Raw genomic sequence first — 13,534 nt, 5'->3', positions numbered from 1 at the left:
TATAAATTAAATACAATCTTAAAAATCTCAGGAAGGTGTTTGAAGGCACTTGCTTGATAAGCTTATTCTATAATTAATGTGGAAGAATGAGAGACAAAGAGTTGCTAAAGTATTTTTCTTAAAAAAAGAAGATCAGGATTGAGGAGATTTGTTGTAGTAGACAAAAGGACTTTATAAAGATGTAATAATTAAGACAGGAATGGCAAAGAGGCTGAAGTATAAGAATATTTTTAAAAACTCAGAAAACATACATGTGTATGTATGTTGATATATAAATCTAGATAGACATATGGGTATGTGTGTATTTTTGATATGTCATTGCAAATCAGTATGAAAGGGAAGAATGATTCTGTACAGCCACATGAGAAAAAGTAAGGCTATAGTATCACCTCATACCAGTCACAAAATAAATTAGAAATCTGGGTGAACTTTAAAAGTAGAACTGTTTTAAAATAGTTTTAGAGGGTGCCTGGGTGGCTCAGTCGTGGGCTGTCTGCCTTTGGCTCAGGTCATGATCTCAGGGTCCTGGCATCAAGCCCTGCATTGGGTTCCCTGCTCAGCAAGAAGCCGCCTTCTCCTTCTCCCACTCCTTCTGCTTGTATTCCCTCTCTCACTCTTTCTCTCTCTCTCTATCAAATAAATAAAGTGTTTTAAAAAATAGGATAGGTTTACATATACAAAGAATTGTAATGATAATACGGAGAATTCCCTTATACCCCTCACCCAGCTTCCCCATTGTAACCATCCTATATTGCCATGATACATTTGTTACAACTAAGAAACCAACATCTGTACATTCCTATCAACTAAGCTCACTACTTTATTTGGACTCATTGGTTTTCCCCCCACATGTCCTTTTTCTCTTCCAGGACACCACATTACATTGAGTTATCATGTTTTCTTTGCCTCCTTTGACCTATGACAGTTTCTTAGACTTCCCTTGTCCTTGAGTACCATCACAGCTTTGAGCAGCACTGGTCAGAGGCTATGCAGAATGCCTTCCAGTTTAGGCTTGTCCGTTTGGGTCATGGAGAGACGGGTCCCATTCTCATCACATCACATCCCAAAGTATGTGCTTATCACATGGCATCACTGATGATACTCACCTTGACCACCTGGCTAAGGTCGGGTTTGCTAGGATTCTCCACTGTAAAGTCCTATTTCCCCTCTGCTGTTCTCTTTGTAAGTTACCTAATAAGCAAAGCACATACTAATGGCGGGGAGCGAAGCTCTACCTCCTTCAGTGAGGGGTCTCTGCGTCAATTATTTGCAATTCTTCCCTAGGGTCTATTGTTAAATGTAGTGCTTTAAAAGGAGAATATTGTTTGACTTTGAGGAGGGAAAATCTTCTTGAGATATAGATTATGAATATCCTAAACAGAAAGGTTAATGCATGTGACCACATTAATTTAAAAACAAACCTATATGAGATGCCATATACTAAGTTAAAAGACAAACCATGCACCAGAAGAGCGTAATTTCAACCCATGTATCCAGCAAAGAATTCTCATGGAGAATAAATGAACTCATACAAATCCAAAAGAACAACAACTATTGCATATAGATATATACATTACATATATTTCTATGCACATATATGTACATACATACATATGTGTATATGTACATGCCTATATATGTATACATACATATGATACAGTGAGGAAAGGATATGAACAGACAATTCACAGAGCAGGAAGCTCCAGTGGAGATGGGGCACAACCTCAGTAGATCAGGGAAATGTACCTTAAAAATGCAAGGAGATAACATCTACCACACATCAAATAATATCAGATATGGGGATACAGGGCAAGAAGCTCACCCATTTAGTGATTCTAGAAATACAAGGTAGTACCATCACCTTTGGGAAACATTTAAGAACACACTGAAAGATTTACATGCACTAAATTATAAGGATATCCTCTAAAGCCATTCTTCTCAAACATTTTTTGCACACAGATTGCCTGAAGAGATTGTTAAAATGCAGATGTTGATCCAGTAGGTTCTGAAATTTTCCATTTTCTTACCAAACTCCCAGTTGCTGCTGCTGCTGGTCTGCATGCCCACGCTTTGAGTAACCAGCCTCTAGAGTAAAAGTCAGCCAGTGATGGCCTGTGGGCCAAGAGCCAAATGTGACTCCCATCTGTTTTTGTCAATAAAGTTTTATTGGAACACGGTCATTTGTTTATGTGTTGTCTACGGCTGCTTTCAGACTACAATGGCGGAAGTTAGTAGTAGCAACAGAGATTTGGTGATTTGTATAAAGCCTAAAATATTCATTGTCTGTCCCTTCGTAGGAAGTTTGCCAACTGCTGCCCTAGAGAAAGTCTCCCACATGCCCATAAAGAGACTTATGTAATATTTATGGCAACTTTTTTTAATATTGACAAGATGGAAACAAATGGACCAGATAAATAATTTGCAGTATACTCACATGGTGGATTACATCAGTTAAAATTAATGAATGAGAGCTGTGGGGGTCAACAAGGATACATCTAGAAAACATCCTTTGTTTAGGCAAAACAATATTATAATTTGTTTCTCATTATATTCCATGTAGCAAAATTATTCAGAGATGCTTAGAAATAATAATCCTCTATTTCAGGGAAGTGTTCAACTCTGGTTTGGGATAAAAACAGGAACAGTATCATACGCAGACTCATTTGGATTCTCAGCTGTAGCTATGATGTATTATTTCTCCCAAAATTTGGGAAGAAGATATGAGAATATTGTAATTTGTTAATACTGGGTGGTGGGCATATGGTTTTGCTATTCCCTAGACTTTTCAGGTATTTTCAGATATTTCAAACTTTTGAAAAGAATAAAAAGAATCAAGAATGGGAAAAATATGCCGAGTATAAAGACAGGGATTTTGAAGTTCAAGTCGTGAGTGAGGGGATGAAGATTTTTAGTACCTGAGGCTTCCTCTCCTCTCAGTGAAACAAGAGGAGATGTTCCGGTGTCACAGCCCATCCTTTGTGTAATTAATTTTGAGAATGGTGAACATGTGACTAATTTTACTCCATGGCTTATGGAATATTTTGATTTTAAGAGGTCACTTTATCCGCATCCTAGAGTGGAAGAAATTTCCCTTTCTCTGGGACCAACATTTCACTCCTTTCAGCCAAGATTCCCTTGTTGTTGGGACAATCTTTGTGATGCCAAGGGGGGAGCCCTGGGCATATCCTCTTACATCTGAATGTAAGCCTTGACGTGTCCATCAGCGAAGAGTTGTAAGAGCCTTCCAATTCCTTCAGGGACCAACCTCTGGCCGTTGTCTGAGGATCTCAGTGTTCTGTGCCCCTTTATGTCACCCAGGTGTGGAGGCCCTCCCACTGTGACTTCCTGGGGGTATGACTCCATGAGCCAAATCACATTTGGGGTGTATTCAGCCTCAGCCCCCTCCCTCAGCTGAAACCAGGCTTGGCACATGGACCAGGGCAGTCCCATTATTTATTTTATAAGTTGCATGAAGTCAACATTATAAGAAGAGGTACTGCATGCTGAGGTTGCGGAACCAGGTCCCCACTCCTAGCCAGGAAGCCTACAGGAGGGACATTTCAGTCCCAAGAACATTTTTGTATCCTTTGTGGGGATAATTGGGTCAAGTCATGGCCCATGGAATACAACAACTGTATGAAGAGACCTGCTAGGTAGCACTGGACAGCCTTTGGTCAGGTGCCTTATACACGTAAGCACCATGGAACACACAGCCGGCTGATGATACAGTGTCGCTTTGTCCCCCAACAGCAGTGTCGTAAATGGTCTTCAGCACGTCCCCTCATTGGGACTTTTGTTTCAAAACGCGATGCCCTCTTACCCATGTAGTTCAGTTCCTGAATGATTTCTGCTCTCCGAGATAAGTTTGTCCCTTGGATGTACGTTTTAGGCCCCTTCTTTATCACTGTTAACCATGACCAGAGGGAGCATGGGTTTGGTCATGACAGGGTCAGTCAGCAAGGCTTGCTGAGAAGGCATTCCCTGGTCTCTCACGCACAGCCCATAACCTCAAGCTGGCTTCATGTTTATTGCCAAGTTTGAAGGTCCAATGCTAAGGCAAACCATGCAGGTGCTGGAAGTAAGTGGAGGGGTCAGATGGAGGCTAGTAGGGAGTGGTGGAGTGTACGGCAAAGTGGAGAACACATGCCCTGGCTAAGCTGAGTGGCCTCCACGTTGCTCCAGCTGATCTGTACTGTGCAGAAATAGCTGGCCCAGCATTGCCAGAACTTTTGGATTTTCAAGGGAAGCTACAAATACAGAAATTTTAAATGTGAAATCTCCCAAGCTTTTAAATGTTGGCAACTAAGTAAAAAATTTTAAAAAGAAATTGTGCTGAAAAAAGACACCTCCTAGAGCCACATATGGCCTCTAGGTTAGGTTTGCAACCTCGGAATAAAAGAAGAGCTGTGAGAATTTTAAGGAACTTGTAAGAGAATTTTAAGCAAGCTAGGTCATGGCCAGTAAGGCTAGGCGTTTTAATGTCACCCACCTGGGTCATTGCCACTAGCCTTCTACTGAATCTAATGGCAGGAGAAGAAGGGACTTAGATAGGTAACAATGCAGGAGATAAAGGTACAGAACAAAGTCATCATAGTCCTATCCCAGGGACTGCTAGGCCTCCTTGGTGACCTTCCTTCCATGACCTTGGAGAGGCCACCACACAAGAAGAAAATGAAGCTAGAGATACCTGTCTGTGAGGAAGCTTTTCTTTCCCATAATATACTATTTCCTGAGTATAGTATATTTTACAGAGTGACTAGAGGGGAGGGTGCTGGGGAGAGAGTTCTTCTTGGCACCATGCTGAGTGTCCCAAGGGATGTTCTCAGATAGTCCACACTCTTCCTATGGGAGCGACTGTGTTCTGGATAATTGTTCTTCTCTCCAAACTCATTCACATCTCTCTTTCACTGGGTTTACTTTTCATCCTTCCTAAGCTGAACTCCCAAAAGTACCACCAAAATGAAGGAGTCAGTGTGAAGGTAGAGTTTGGGTTGCCTTACTTGGAAGGTCCCAATGCATGCAACGGGTGACTATAAGAGTGGGGGTGTGTGGCAGGGCCGAGAATGAAGCAGGAAAGGTGAGACCAGGCACCTGCTGGCGGTGGGCAGGGGCATGGGGATGTGCCTCTCTCTGGCTCGGGAGGCTGTTAGTGAGGACAGAACACGCCAGCCCTCCATCCAGGCCTGCCAGAGGGAGCCACATATAAAGCCCGGTCCCCACCACTTCTGCCTTGACTTCTATGTCAGCCTATTTTCCCCTGGATATGGATTTTCAACAAATGGAAGCCATATTGCAAAGTAGTTCATGATAAGGACTTTGGGGTCATGAAGAGTTTGGTTCAATACCAGTCTGCCACAAAGTGAGCTTGGTTGGTTGGTTGGTTGGTTTTTTAAAATACATTATTACGTCTTCATTTTGCTGCATTTAAAATGCAGTTAATAATAGCAGCCCTTTAAAGATATCAGGGGACACTGGGTTAGCTGTTGGCCATGCCTGGCACCGCCATTACCTAACATAGGTCTTTGGGCTCCGGGGACTCAGCGATGCATCTGATGGTAGGATTGTTACAGCGGGACATTGGTCGGGGGCTGCCTTCTTTAGTCCATGCCTTCCTGCAGTGTAGTTCAGAACATCCCTCCTCTTTTCACCCCTTGGGGAAAATTGGGGAGGCTGTGGATAGAATGCCTCCTGGCTGGGCTGGGGTGCAGACTGGGCTCCTCACCCTCACGTCTGTCCCATTGCCCCCTCCTGCACTCACTTCCTGGACAAAGATCTGAATTGCCCCGTGTCTCCGGGTCCCTGCAAAGGCATTTCAACCCACTCTTGAGTCTAAAGTGCTCTTCTTGCAGCTGACACCATATAAGTGCTAAGCACCAGTGTGATGTAGCAACTCGAAGACGACAAACGAATACATTTGAAGAGGCAATTTTGGAAAATAACCCAGTAGAGCGCTGTTTGGTATCAGACCTTTTATCAGGGCCATAACCCAAACCACTCTATGGAGTTAGGTAATAAAATGATCATGTCAGATAACAAAAGAAGCAGAGACAGAAAGGGAGGCCTTGAGAACCCCAAGCCACGTGAGGAGTGCAGAGGCAGAAGGGGCTGGGGAGCTCTCGCTGGTGGATGCTGGAAAGCTGGGGGCGCTGGGTTCCTGAGGCCAGCGCGTGGCAGTAGGGACGGGTGAGACTCCAGAGACAGGTGGATGGTTGGGGTCTACAAGCTGTCAGGAAAATGGACAGGTTTGAAGATCTTGCCCCATTTTGTGTTGCATGGCCTTCAGAGCTGGCCCTCCTCTGCCACAGTGACTCTTGAAGGCCTTGCTTTTGAAGAGTTAACCTGCTTTTGGCCCAGCGGGATCAGTTCCAGTACTTTCCTCTGGTACTGTGGGTGCTCAGTGCCCCTTCCCCCCAGCCTGCCTTCCCAGCTCCCCTTTCCTCCCAAAGCGATCTCCGAGTCTCTGCCTCACTGTGCAGGAAATGATACCTAGACGGTCCCCGAAGACCACGGTCTATTCTGAGTCATGGAGGACCTACAGCAAGCTCTGTGCTGCCTGGCTTTGGGGAGCGCTGTCACCAGATGGAGGAAAAGGTTCAACATGGAGGTCCGGGGGCACAGTGGGGTGGGCCAGGCCTTCTCTGGAAGTGGGTTGGTCCCTCCTCAGCCTTCCCTCCACCCATCCGGGCCTTTCCTGGTCAGTGTCCATGGTGGTCCTGGTCTCTGCTGCCCTCCCCCAAGTGGACGCCTGTTCCTTCCTCCTCCAGGGTTGTTCTGAGCACGAGGGGGAGGGATGGAGGACCTTGGAGCGGTGCCTCCTATGCTATCAGGATTCAGCACTTAGAATCTTGGAAAGTCTCCACCTGGGAAAGAGTTCCAGAGAAAACAAACTTCAGATCCCCGCTAATATGGGAAAAGGCTCATGTTCACGGAGGCAGCTTCAGGGACCTTGGCAGAGGCTTAGGCGGGTTTGGCCCCTGCCTTTAATGGATCCGACATGGACCCTTCCATGGCCCATGATACTGTGAGGCCTCCAAAGGAGATTTCACCATCAGGCTAGAACACGCTGCCTTTCAGAGGAGCTGTAGTCCCTGGGTCTAGTGATCCAACAGCGTCTGTTGTTCCAACTGTTTATGCCCTAATTAAGGCAAGAAAGATTTTAAGGCACCAAACTCGTCAACCCCCGCCCCGTCTCCTCCTCATTGGCCCTTATCAAACTGTTTTCCTCTTGGAGATGAGCTGAATTTTTTATGGGAGAGAGAAGAGGCCAGAAAGAGGGTCTTGGGACTGGCAGGGTCATCACCCAAGTGATAAGAATCATCCTTCTGGTCCTGAGAATGGCGTCCAGAATAGCAGGGTTGGGCACACGTTCAGGGTGCTCTGGCCCAAGAAGGAGGTTGGGGGGCAAGCATGTCAGGGAAAGGGTTGGACAGAGTTCACGGTGATGGCAGATCTTCCCTGACTCCCCGGTTACAGTTCTTGAAGGCTACTGTGTGATGCTCAGAGGACAGTGTTATCTAGATTTCATGCATAAAATAAAGCAAGTGCCCCTACAGGTAGAGTAGTGTGGGCTACAGGAGCAGGGACACCTGGGCTTCTGTTTCGGGCACTGCGCCCACGAAAACTACTTCCCCATGTTTTTGCATCTGGGGCTCAATACTGACCATTAATTCCCCCCCATGTCTGCCTCTTCTGCCAGGGGTCTTTTCAAACATAGACAATCATGGGATATTAAACTTGAAGGACAATAGAGATCATCTAGTCTCATCAACTCACTATATATATGAGGAACCTGAGGTCCAGAGTGGGGAAGTGTCTTACCCAAGGTCACATGGTGAGTTACCTCCTTTGACGTCTTTGTATGCAGGACAGCCCGTCCCCCAACCAATTTTGATTCTTAAGGTTTTTAAGACCTCATGGAGTCTCCGTATGTCCCCGAGCACTGGGGGATGACTAGGTGCCCCCCCTGTGATTGCTTCTAAAGCCCCTTAGGTCAGGGAAGCTATGTCATAGGGCCAAGGTGAGGGATGTGGGAGTAGCAAGAGAGGGACCGTGGCCCAGATGGGAACAGTGGCGTCACACACCTCCTGGGCAGGCTGCCCAGACCAGCAGCCTTCCCTCCCTTCACCTCAGACCCAAGGCAGCCCTCATCCCAGGTTAGCACTGCTTCTCATCCTGAAGCCGAAACCTCTCTCTAAATGTGATGTCAGAGACAAGGAAGCTTCCCTGTCCTCACAGACCCGACCCCACTCCCTGCAGATGGAGGCCTCCCAACGCCCACGTGACTCGGCTGTGTTTTGATCTGGAAAGGAGGAGGGGAGAGTCTCAGTGCAACCAACTAGGTCCCTTCCCATCATGTCCCCAACATCCAGCTGCCCATGTGCCCTTCAGATGCCTGCACATAGCTCTCCTGAAGGGATAGGCTTGCCCCTGTCTTGTCTGCACGCGTGCACATGCAAACACACACACACATACACGCTGTACAGACATTATTTTACAGACATTATTAAAATCCGGGGGTGAGACACCTCCGTCTGGAGGTTCAATCAGGAACACCTGCATCTCTGGACACGCTGGCCATCCCAGTTCAGTCCATGGCAGTGTGGCTGGAGGGAAGCTGGGCTGCCACGCACGTGGCTACCAATTTATCGCTCCAGACCATTTCCGTCCCTTGTTAGACTTGGCATTAGGATACAGCCAGAAGGGCAGCTGTGATTTCCTAAACTGTCCACTGAGCTGGTGAACGAAACCAAAAGCCAACAAGAAAGAGCTGGCAGGCTTGGGAGAATAGCGCTCCGGCCCCCCGGGTGTGGTCAGGGTAGCCTGTAGGATTCTGGCTCCCAGGATTAGAAGCAGCCCTCCACTCTCCCTTAACAACACAAGTTCTGAGAATGCACCCCTCCCACCCTCTGCCCCGCCAGTGACCGCAGGGGTTATGCCCCTTCCCCATCTGCCTATCCTCTCATCAGGGCTACCCCCGACTAGATGAGGCCATTTCCGCTTTTCCGCGACAAGCCACGGCCAAGCCCCCGAATGGTTTGCTCACTTCCCTTCCCCGGTTCAGTAGAGGCCACAGCAAAATGGAGTGTTTCCAGTGTCTCTGCCCATGCTTGATTTTAAGTGAATCCCCTCCTCCTGGCCTTCCCTTCTGCTGACAATTCATTTGGCCATTTCCAATATAGATCTGTACCCGTATCTCCCGCCCTCCTGCCCTCCCCCCTCCCTTCAAACTCCCTCTCTGTCTCCCCCTCCTAGTTTTGATCTTCTTTGGGGGAGGGATTTTGGTTTTTGCTTTATTTTGCTTTTTTCTGTTTTTCTGTTTTTTTGTTTTTGTTTTTTATAGGTTTCAGAGAAATTATGTTGAATCCAATAAGCCTTCCCGGACATTCCAAGCCTCTTAACCATGGCCTCTATGTTGAGGATGTCAGTGTTTATTTCAGCAAAGGACGTCATGGCTTTTAAAAACTCCTTTTAAGCCTCCCTGTTTTGATGTCACCTGGGTAGGCTGGGCCCTCTGAGAGGTGGGAAGCTCTAGGCGCTGTTCTCTTTGGATCTGGGGAACTAAGTAGAAACTGCATGAGCCACCGGTGCCCCTGCGTCCCTTTCACGCCACCGAGACGGGTGTTGTCCCCCGTCTGCCACTGGCAGGGCTGCCCTGTCCCTCAGTCATCACTGTGCTCCTTTCTCCCCTGGCCTCCGAGGCAGCTCCTGCCGCCATCTTTAGAGCCAATAAAGAGAGTTAAAAACCTGTGCACCAAGAACCATCTTTTAAAAAAAAAAACACACACTAGCCATTCTCTTGCTTTACCAAAACCACCCAACCACCACGAGAAAGTCTGACGAAGTCCAGCCATGCTCCGGCTTCACTTACCCTGCTTGGAAGCGTGGGGTCTCCCCGGCTCTCCCTGGGATCCCAGGCCGTCCTCTTAGCGACCTCGTCGCCCGGCAGCCTCCAGTGGGGAAGAGCGGCTAAGCGGAGGCAGAGACCACGCGGTGAGAGGGGGGAGCCAGGCCCGAGCGCTGGCACCAGATTAGGTCTCAGAGGAAAGAATGGAAACCAATCATTTTCTATATATATATATACACACACATATATATATACAAAAAAAATTTTTTTGGTGGTAAAAACCATACGTTTTGGGGATACATTTTCCCCCTCCCTTCCTCTTCTCTCTGGAATGGCTCACAGTGAGTGTGATATTAGAAAACTCCTTGGCCCCTAGATCTGCAGTCCTAACAAGCTTGGCCTTGGCCGTGAACGGGCCATCCTCCTAGGACCACAAGGGACCAAGGGAGTCAGGGGCCAAGGCCCTTCCTGCTAGTCCCTGATCCCAGGATTGGCTGGCTCTCTACCCCCCACTTTCACTTACTCTTGATTCTGAGAACTTTCGGAACCCAGTGGAATCGCCATTTCAAGGCCAAGATGAACTGAAGGGGAAGAGAAGGAAAAATGGGCCTCCTCCAGCCCCTCTCATGGCACCAGTGGAAGTGTTATCCTGTTCTCTGGTCAATATATGTGTTTATTTTGCTTGCTTTGACTCATGCCTTACTCCATGGCCACCCTCTCCCAAAGAGGGGGTTTGCTTCTCCCATTTCCAGCTCGATCACTGAGGAGAGGGACGGGGACACCTCTTCCCTGCTCTGGTAGGAAGGGCACAGCTGTAGGGCCTGAGCCACGCCCCAGTTTGCTGCCATGTTGGCCAAGGGGATGCTGGGCTTGGCCCAGCTGCTCCCACCTGGGGTGCCTCCGTGGTGAGAAGTCAGCACAGGCCGTCCCTTGGTGGTGGAGAGCATGAAGCAGCGGGGGTCTCCCATGGGGAGCTCTTAGGACACGACGGTGGTGGTTTTTAACCCACTTAAGTTTTGGGGTGGTGACACACGGCGAAAGACAGTAGATTCTCTCTGGCTTTGGCACATTTCCATGGGAACCAGGCTCCCCACTGAAGCTCCTCCTTCCTGGTTCCTGGGGATGGTGGTTCTTTGTGCCCAGGTTCTTGGCCCGTATCAGGGGTGGCCTCCCAGACACCGAAGCGTCCAGAGCAGCGTGTGGGGATTCAGGTTTCTCCAGGGCCTCGAGGTGTGTGTGTATCTAGCCCCTGCCAGCTTTCCGCCGTCCTGCCCGCCCCCCACTGCTTCGTGTCAGGCTGGTCCCCATCATGTCCTGCTGACCCTTTGGGCCAGGGCCTCCTCCGGAGTGTGGCTTTAAGGAGTAAGCTTGAGGATGATGTTTTTTTTTAATTATTGTAAATCATTACCTCATTTCCAGCCTGCCAGGCTCCATCCATCCCAACATCTTTGAATCTGCCATTTTCTCACCTTGTGCTATGACAATGGGGCGTTGTATTTCCACAGAGACTTATAGGAGTGTTCAGTGTATAGTTTCTTAATAAACACTTTATTTTCTAATGAAATGACTGCATCAGACCTCTTATTTGGCAACTTTGTAAAGAATATTAAAGATACAGAAATTCCCACATTTCTGTCCCCCCACCCCCACCTCTCATTTTACCGATACTCTTCTCAAAGAAGTTTCTTAGCTCCGTCCTTGTTTCCCGAAGTGTTTGCAGTCTGTTGCATGGGTTGCTCCCGCTGAGACTCCTCCCAGAAGGTCAAGTCCCTCTAGTGAAGCGTTTCCTTATTTTATCGAGGAAGAATTAGAGGCACAGAGAGGTTGAAGGGTTCACCCAGGGTCACACAGCACAAGAGGTAGAAGTGAGATTCAAGCCTGACTCCTCCAGACTCTGCTCAGGCCACTGAGACCCTTGACTCCTTGGTGGCTGGGGGACGGTTCTGTTGTCTGAGCGGCTGAGGCTTACCACGGTGCTTTCTTCCGAGCCGATCTGTAAGAGGTTTGCGAGTAGACCTGAGAGATCCTTGCACCAGCAGGTCACTTGGATTCTCCCCCGGATGGAGCAGTTTTATAACTTCCCTGGATCTTGAGGACGTGACCTTGCCCAGAGGAGGATGGGGGGCTGGGCTCATAGGCCAGTCTGCTGATGACTCAGGGACGCCCCATGCACACAGCTGCACGCTCACAAGCTCAGACGGGCCAGACTGTCCACCAGGTCTCACGTGGGCTACCCGGAGCAGGAGGCAGAGGTGGGGTCCTCCTGAGAGCAGCACATGTAAGTGAGCCGGGCTCGGCTGTCTGCCCTGGGCCCCTGGCCCTGACCCAGCGGGAGCAGCGGCCATGCCTGTGACTTACAAGATCTTCCTTTGGAGAGGAGGGGACTCTGTGCGTGGGGTGTCCAGAGCGGGAGTGGAGGACAGGGGCTAAGGACGATGTCCTGGGCGGGATTAGAACTTTCGCCGGGCCTCAGCAGGCTTTGTGGGAGCTTGTTGGCTCAGCAGGTGACAGCAGGGTTGGGAAGTCCAATGGGAGCGGCTGCCTCCGGGGCCGCTTTTTCTCCTGACCCCCCCTGCACCACCCCCAACCTCACTCCAAATGGAAGTTCCTTTTCTCTAGAATGGCCTGGGTAGGGCCTTGCCCCAGTTCTGCACTCTCCTGCTCTGTGTGGTTCCAGGGCTGGACTTGGAGTGTCCCAAGGGATGGGAGGATCTTTGGGACCATGGGAAGAGCTTTCATTTTTAGTAAAAGATTTGAGTTTTGCTTTGTTCAAATGCATGGAGCCTCCGATGCAGGGAAGAAGAGGGGATAGACGGAAATGGCCCCTGAAGAGAGGGGAGGGACAGCACCCAGCTCGGGGGAGGGGCACGCACCAGCCCTGGGAAGGGAGCGCTGTTTCCACGCAGGAGGAGGCAAGAGGCAAGATGGGGGTTTAGAGGTTTGGGGGCAAGAAAGGGGAGAAGGGTTCTCTGGAGGCTTCTGTTTTGCCTGTGAAGTGCCAGGCCAGGCCTCATGCTGTGAGTGACGTCTGAGGAGAGCTGAGAAAGCCTGCGGTGCCCAGTGGAGGAGACGGGGCCTGGTGGCCGAGACGGAGCCTGGTGGCCGAGACGGAGCCTGGTGGCTGGTGCTGCACAGAGCGTTGTCAGGCAGAGTGAGGACCAGCCGAGAAGGGAGAGCAGGATTCAGTGTCCAGGACCCCGTTTTCCCTGCTGGGCTCTGAAATCCCAGGCACTTACCCCAACATTAGAGCCTCTGGGGTCATTAGAGCTGGCACGGGGCCGACCTGGAGTGTAGAACTTGTCCCAGAGGTCGCTGGCTTGGCCTGGCTTCATGCAGAGAGGCTCAGGGAACGGCAAGACCTTCTGGGTTTGGCATCTCACCCACGGGATTTCACAGACCTTTTCTTGGGCTCCAGCGGGCACTGTGGTCCTGCCGTCCAGGTCCACGGCTGACGCAGGCCATGAATGCAAGGGGCTCACCAGGTGCTTCTCTGGGTCTAAATTCTCGAGGGGGCAACTGAGGAATACTGATTCTGAACCCTATTCTCGAGAGCCTGGACAGGGGGAGGCCTGTTGTGTACTTAGAGACAGCGGTGAAAACAGGGGTAGGGCCTCCCGGGGGCGTGCTCTAGAGGGGACAGGAGTCTTTCATGAGGGTTTCATGGCCAGATCCTGGAACTGGTTGCTGAGT

The 13,534-nt window shown here is 49.3% G+C and overlaps 1 protein-coding gene across 6 annotated transcripts in view; it reads left to right on the top strand.

Moving 5' to 3' along the window:
• NTRK3 (neurotrophic receptor tyrosine kinase 3) overlaps positions 1–13,534 on the top strand; it is a 367,285-nt gene that overhangs the window by 263,678 nt on the left and 90,073 nt on the right. Inside the window, exons 13-14 of one of the 6 annotated variants that reach the window (XM_032836992.1) lie at positions 7,697–7,831; positions 9,341–9,766. The exons of 4 other annotated variants lie outside the window; for them this stretch is intronic. In XM_032836992.1, coding sequence (XP_032692883.1) covers positions 7,697–7,831; positions 9,341–9,459 — 254 coding nt within the window. In that variant the 3' untranslated portion in view covers positions 9,460–9,766. Of the gene's footprint in view, positions 1–7,696; positions 7,832–9,340; positions 9,767–13,534 lie in introns of those variants that run through there. One more of the 6 variants, XM_032836993.1, reaches the window with a different exon arrangement.

The sequence above is a fragment of the Lontra canadensis genome, unplaced genomic scaffold (genome assembly GCF_010015895.1).
Source record: "Lontra canadensis isolate GAN:19392208 unplaced genomic scaffold, GSC_riverotter_1.0 scaffold94, whole genome shotgun sequence".
NCBI lineage: Eukaryota > Metazoa > Chordata > Mammalia > Carnivora > Mustelidae > Lontra > Lontra canadensis.
This window is presented reverse-complemented; position numbering and strand designations above follow the sequence as displayed.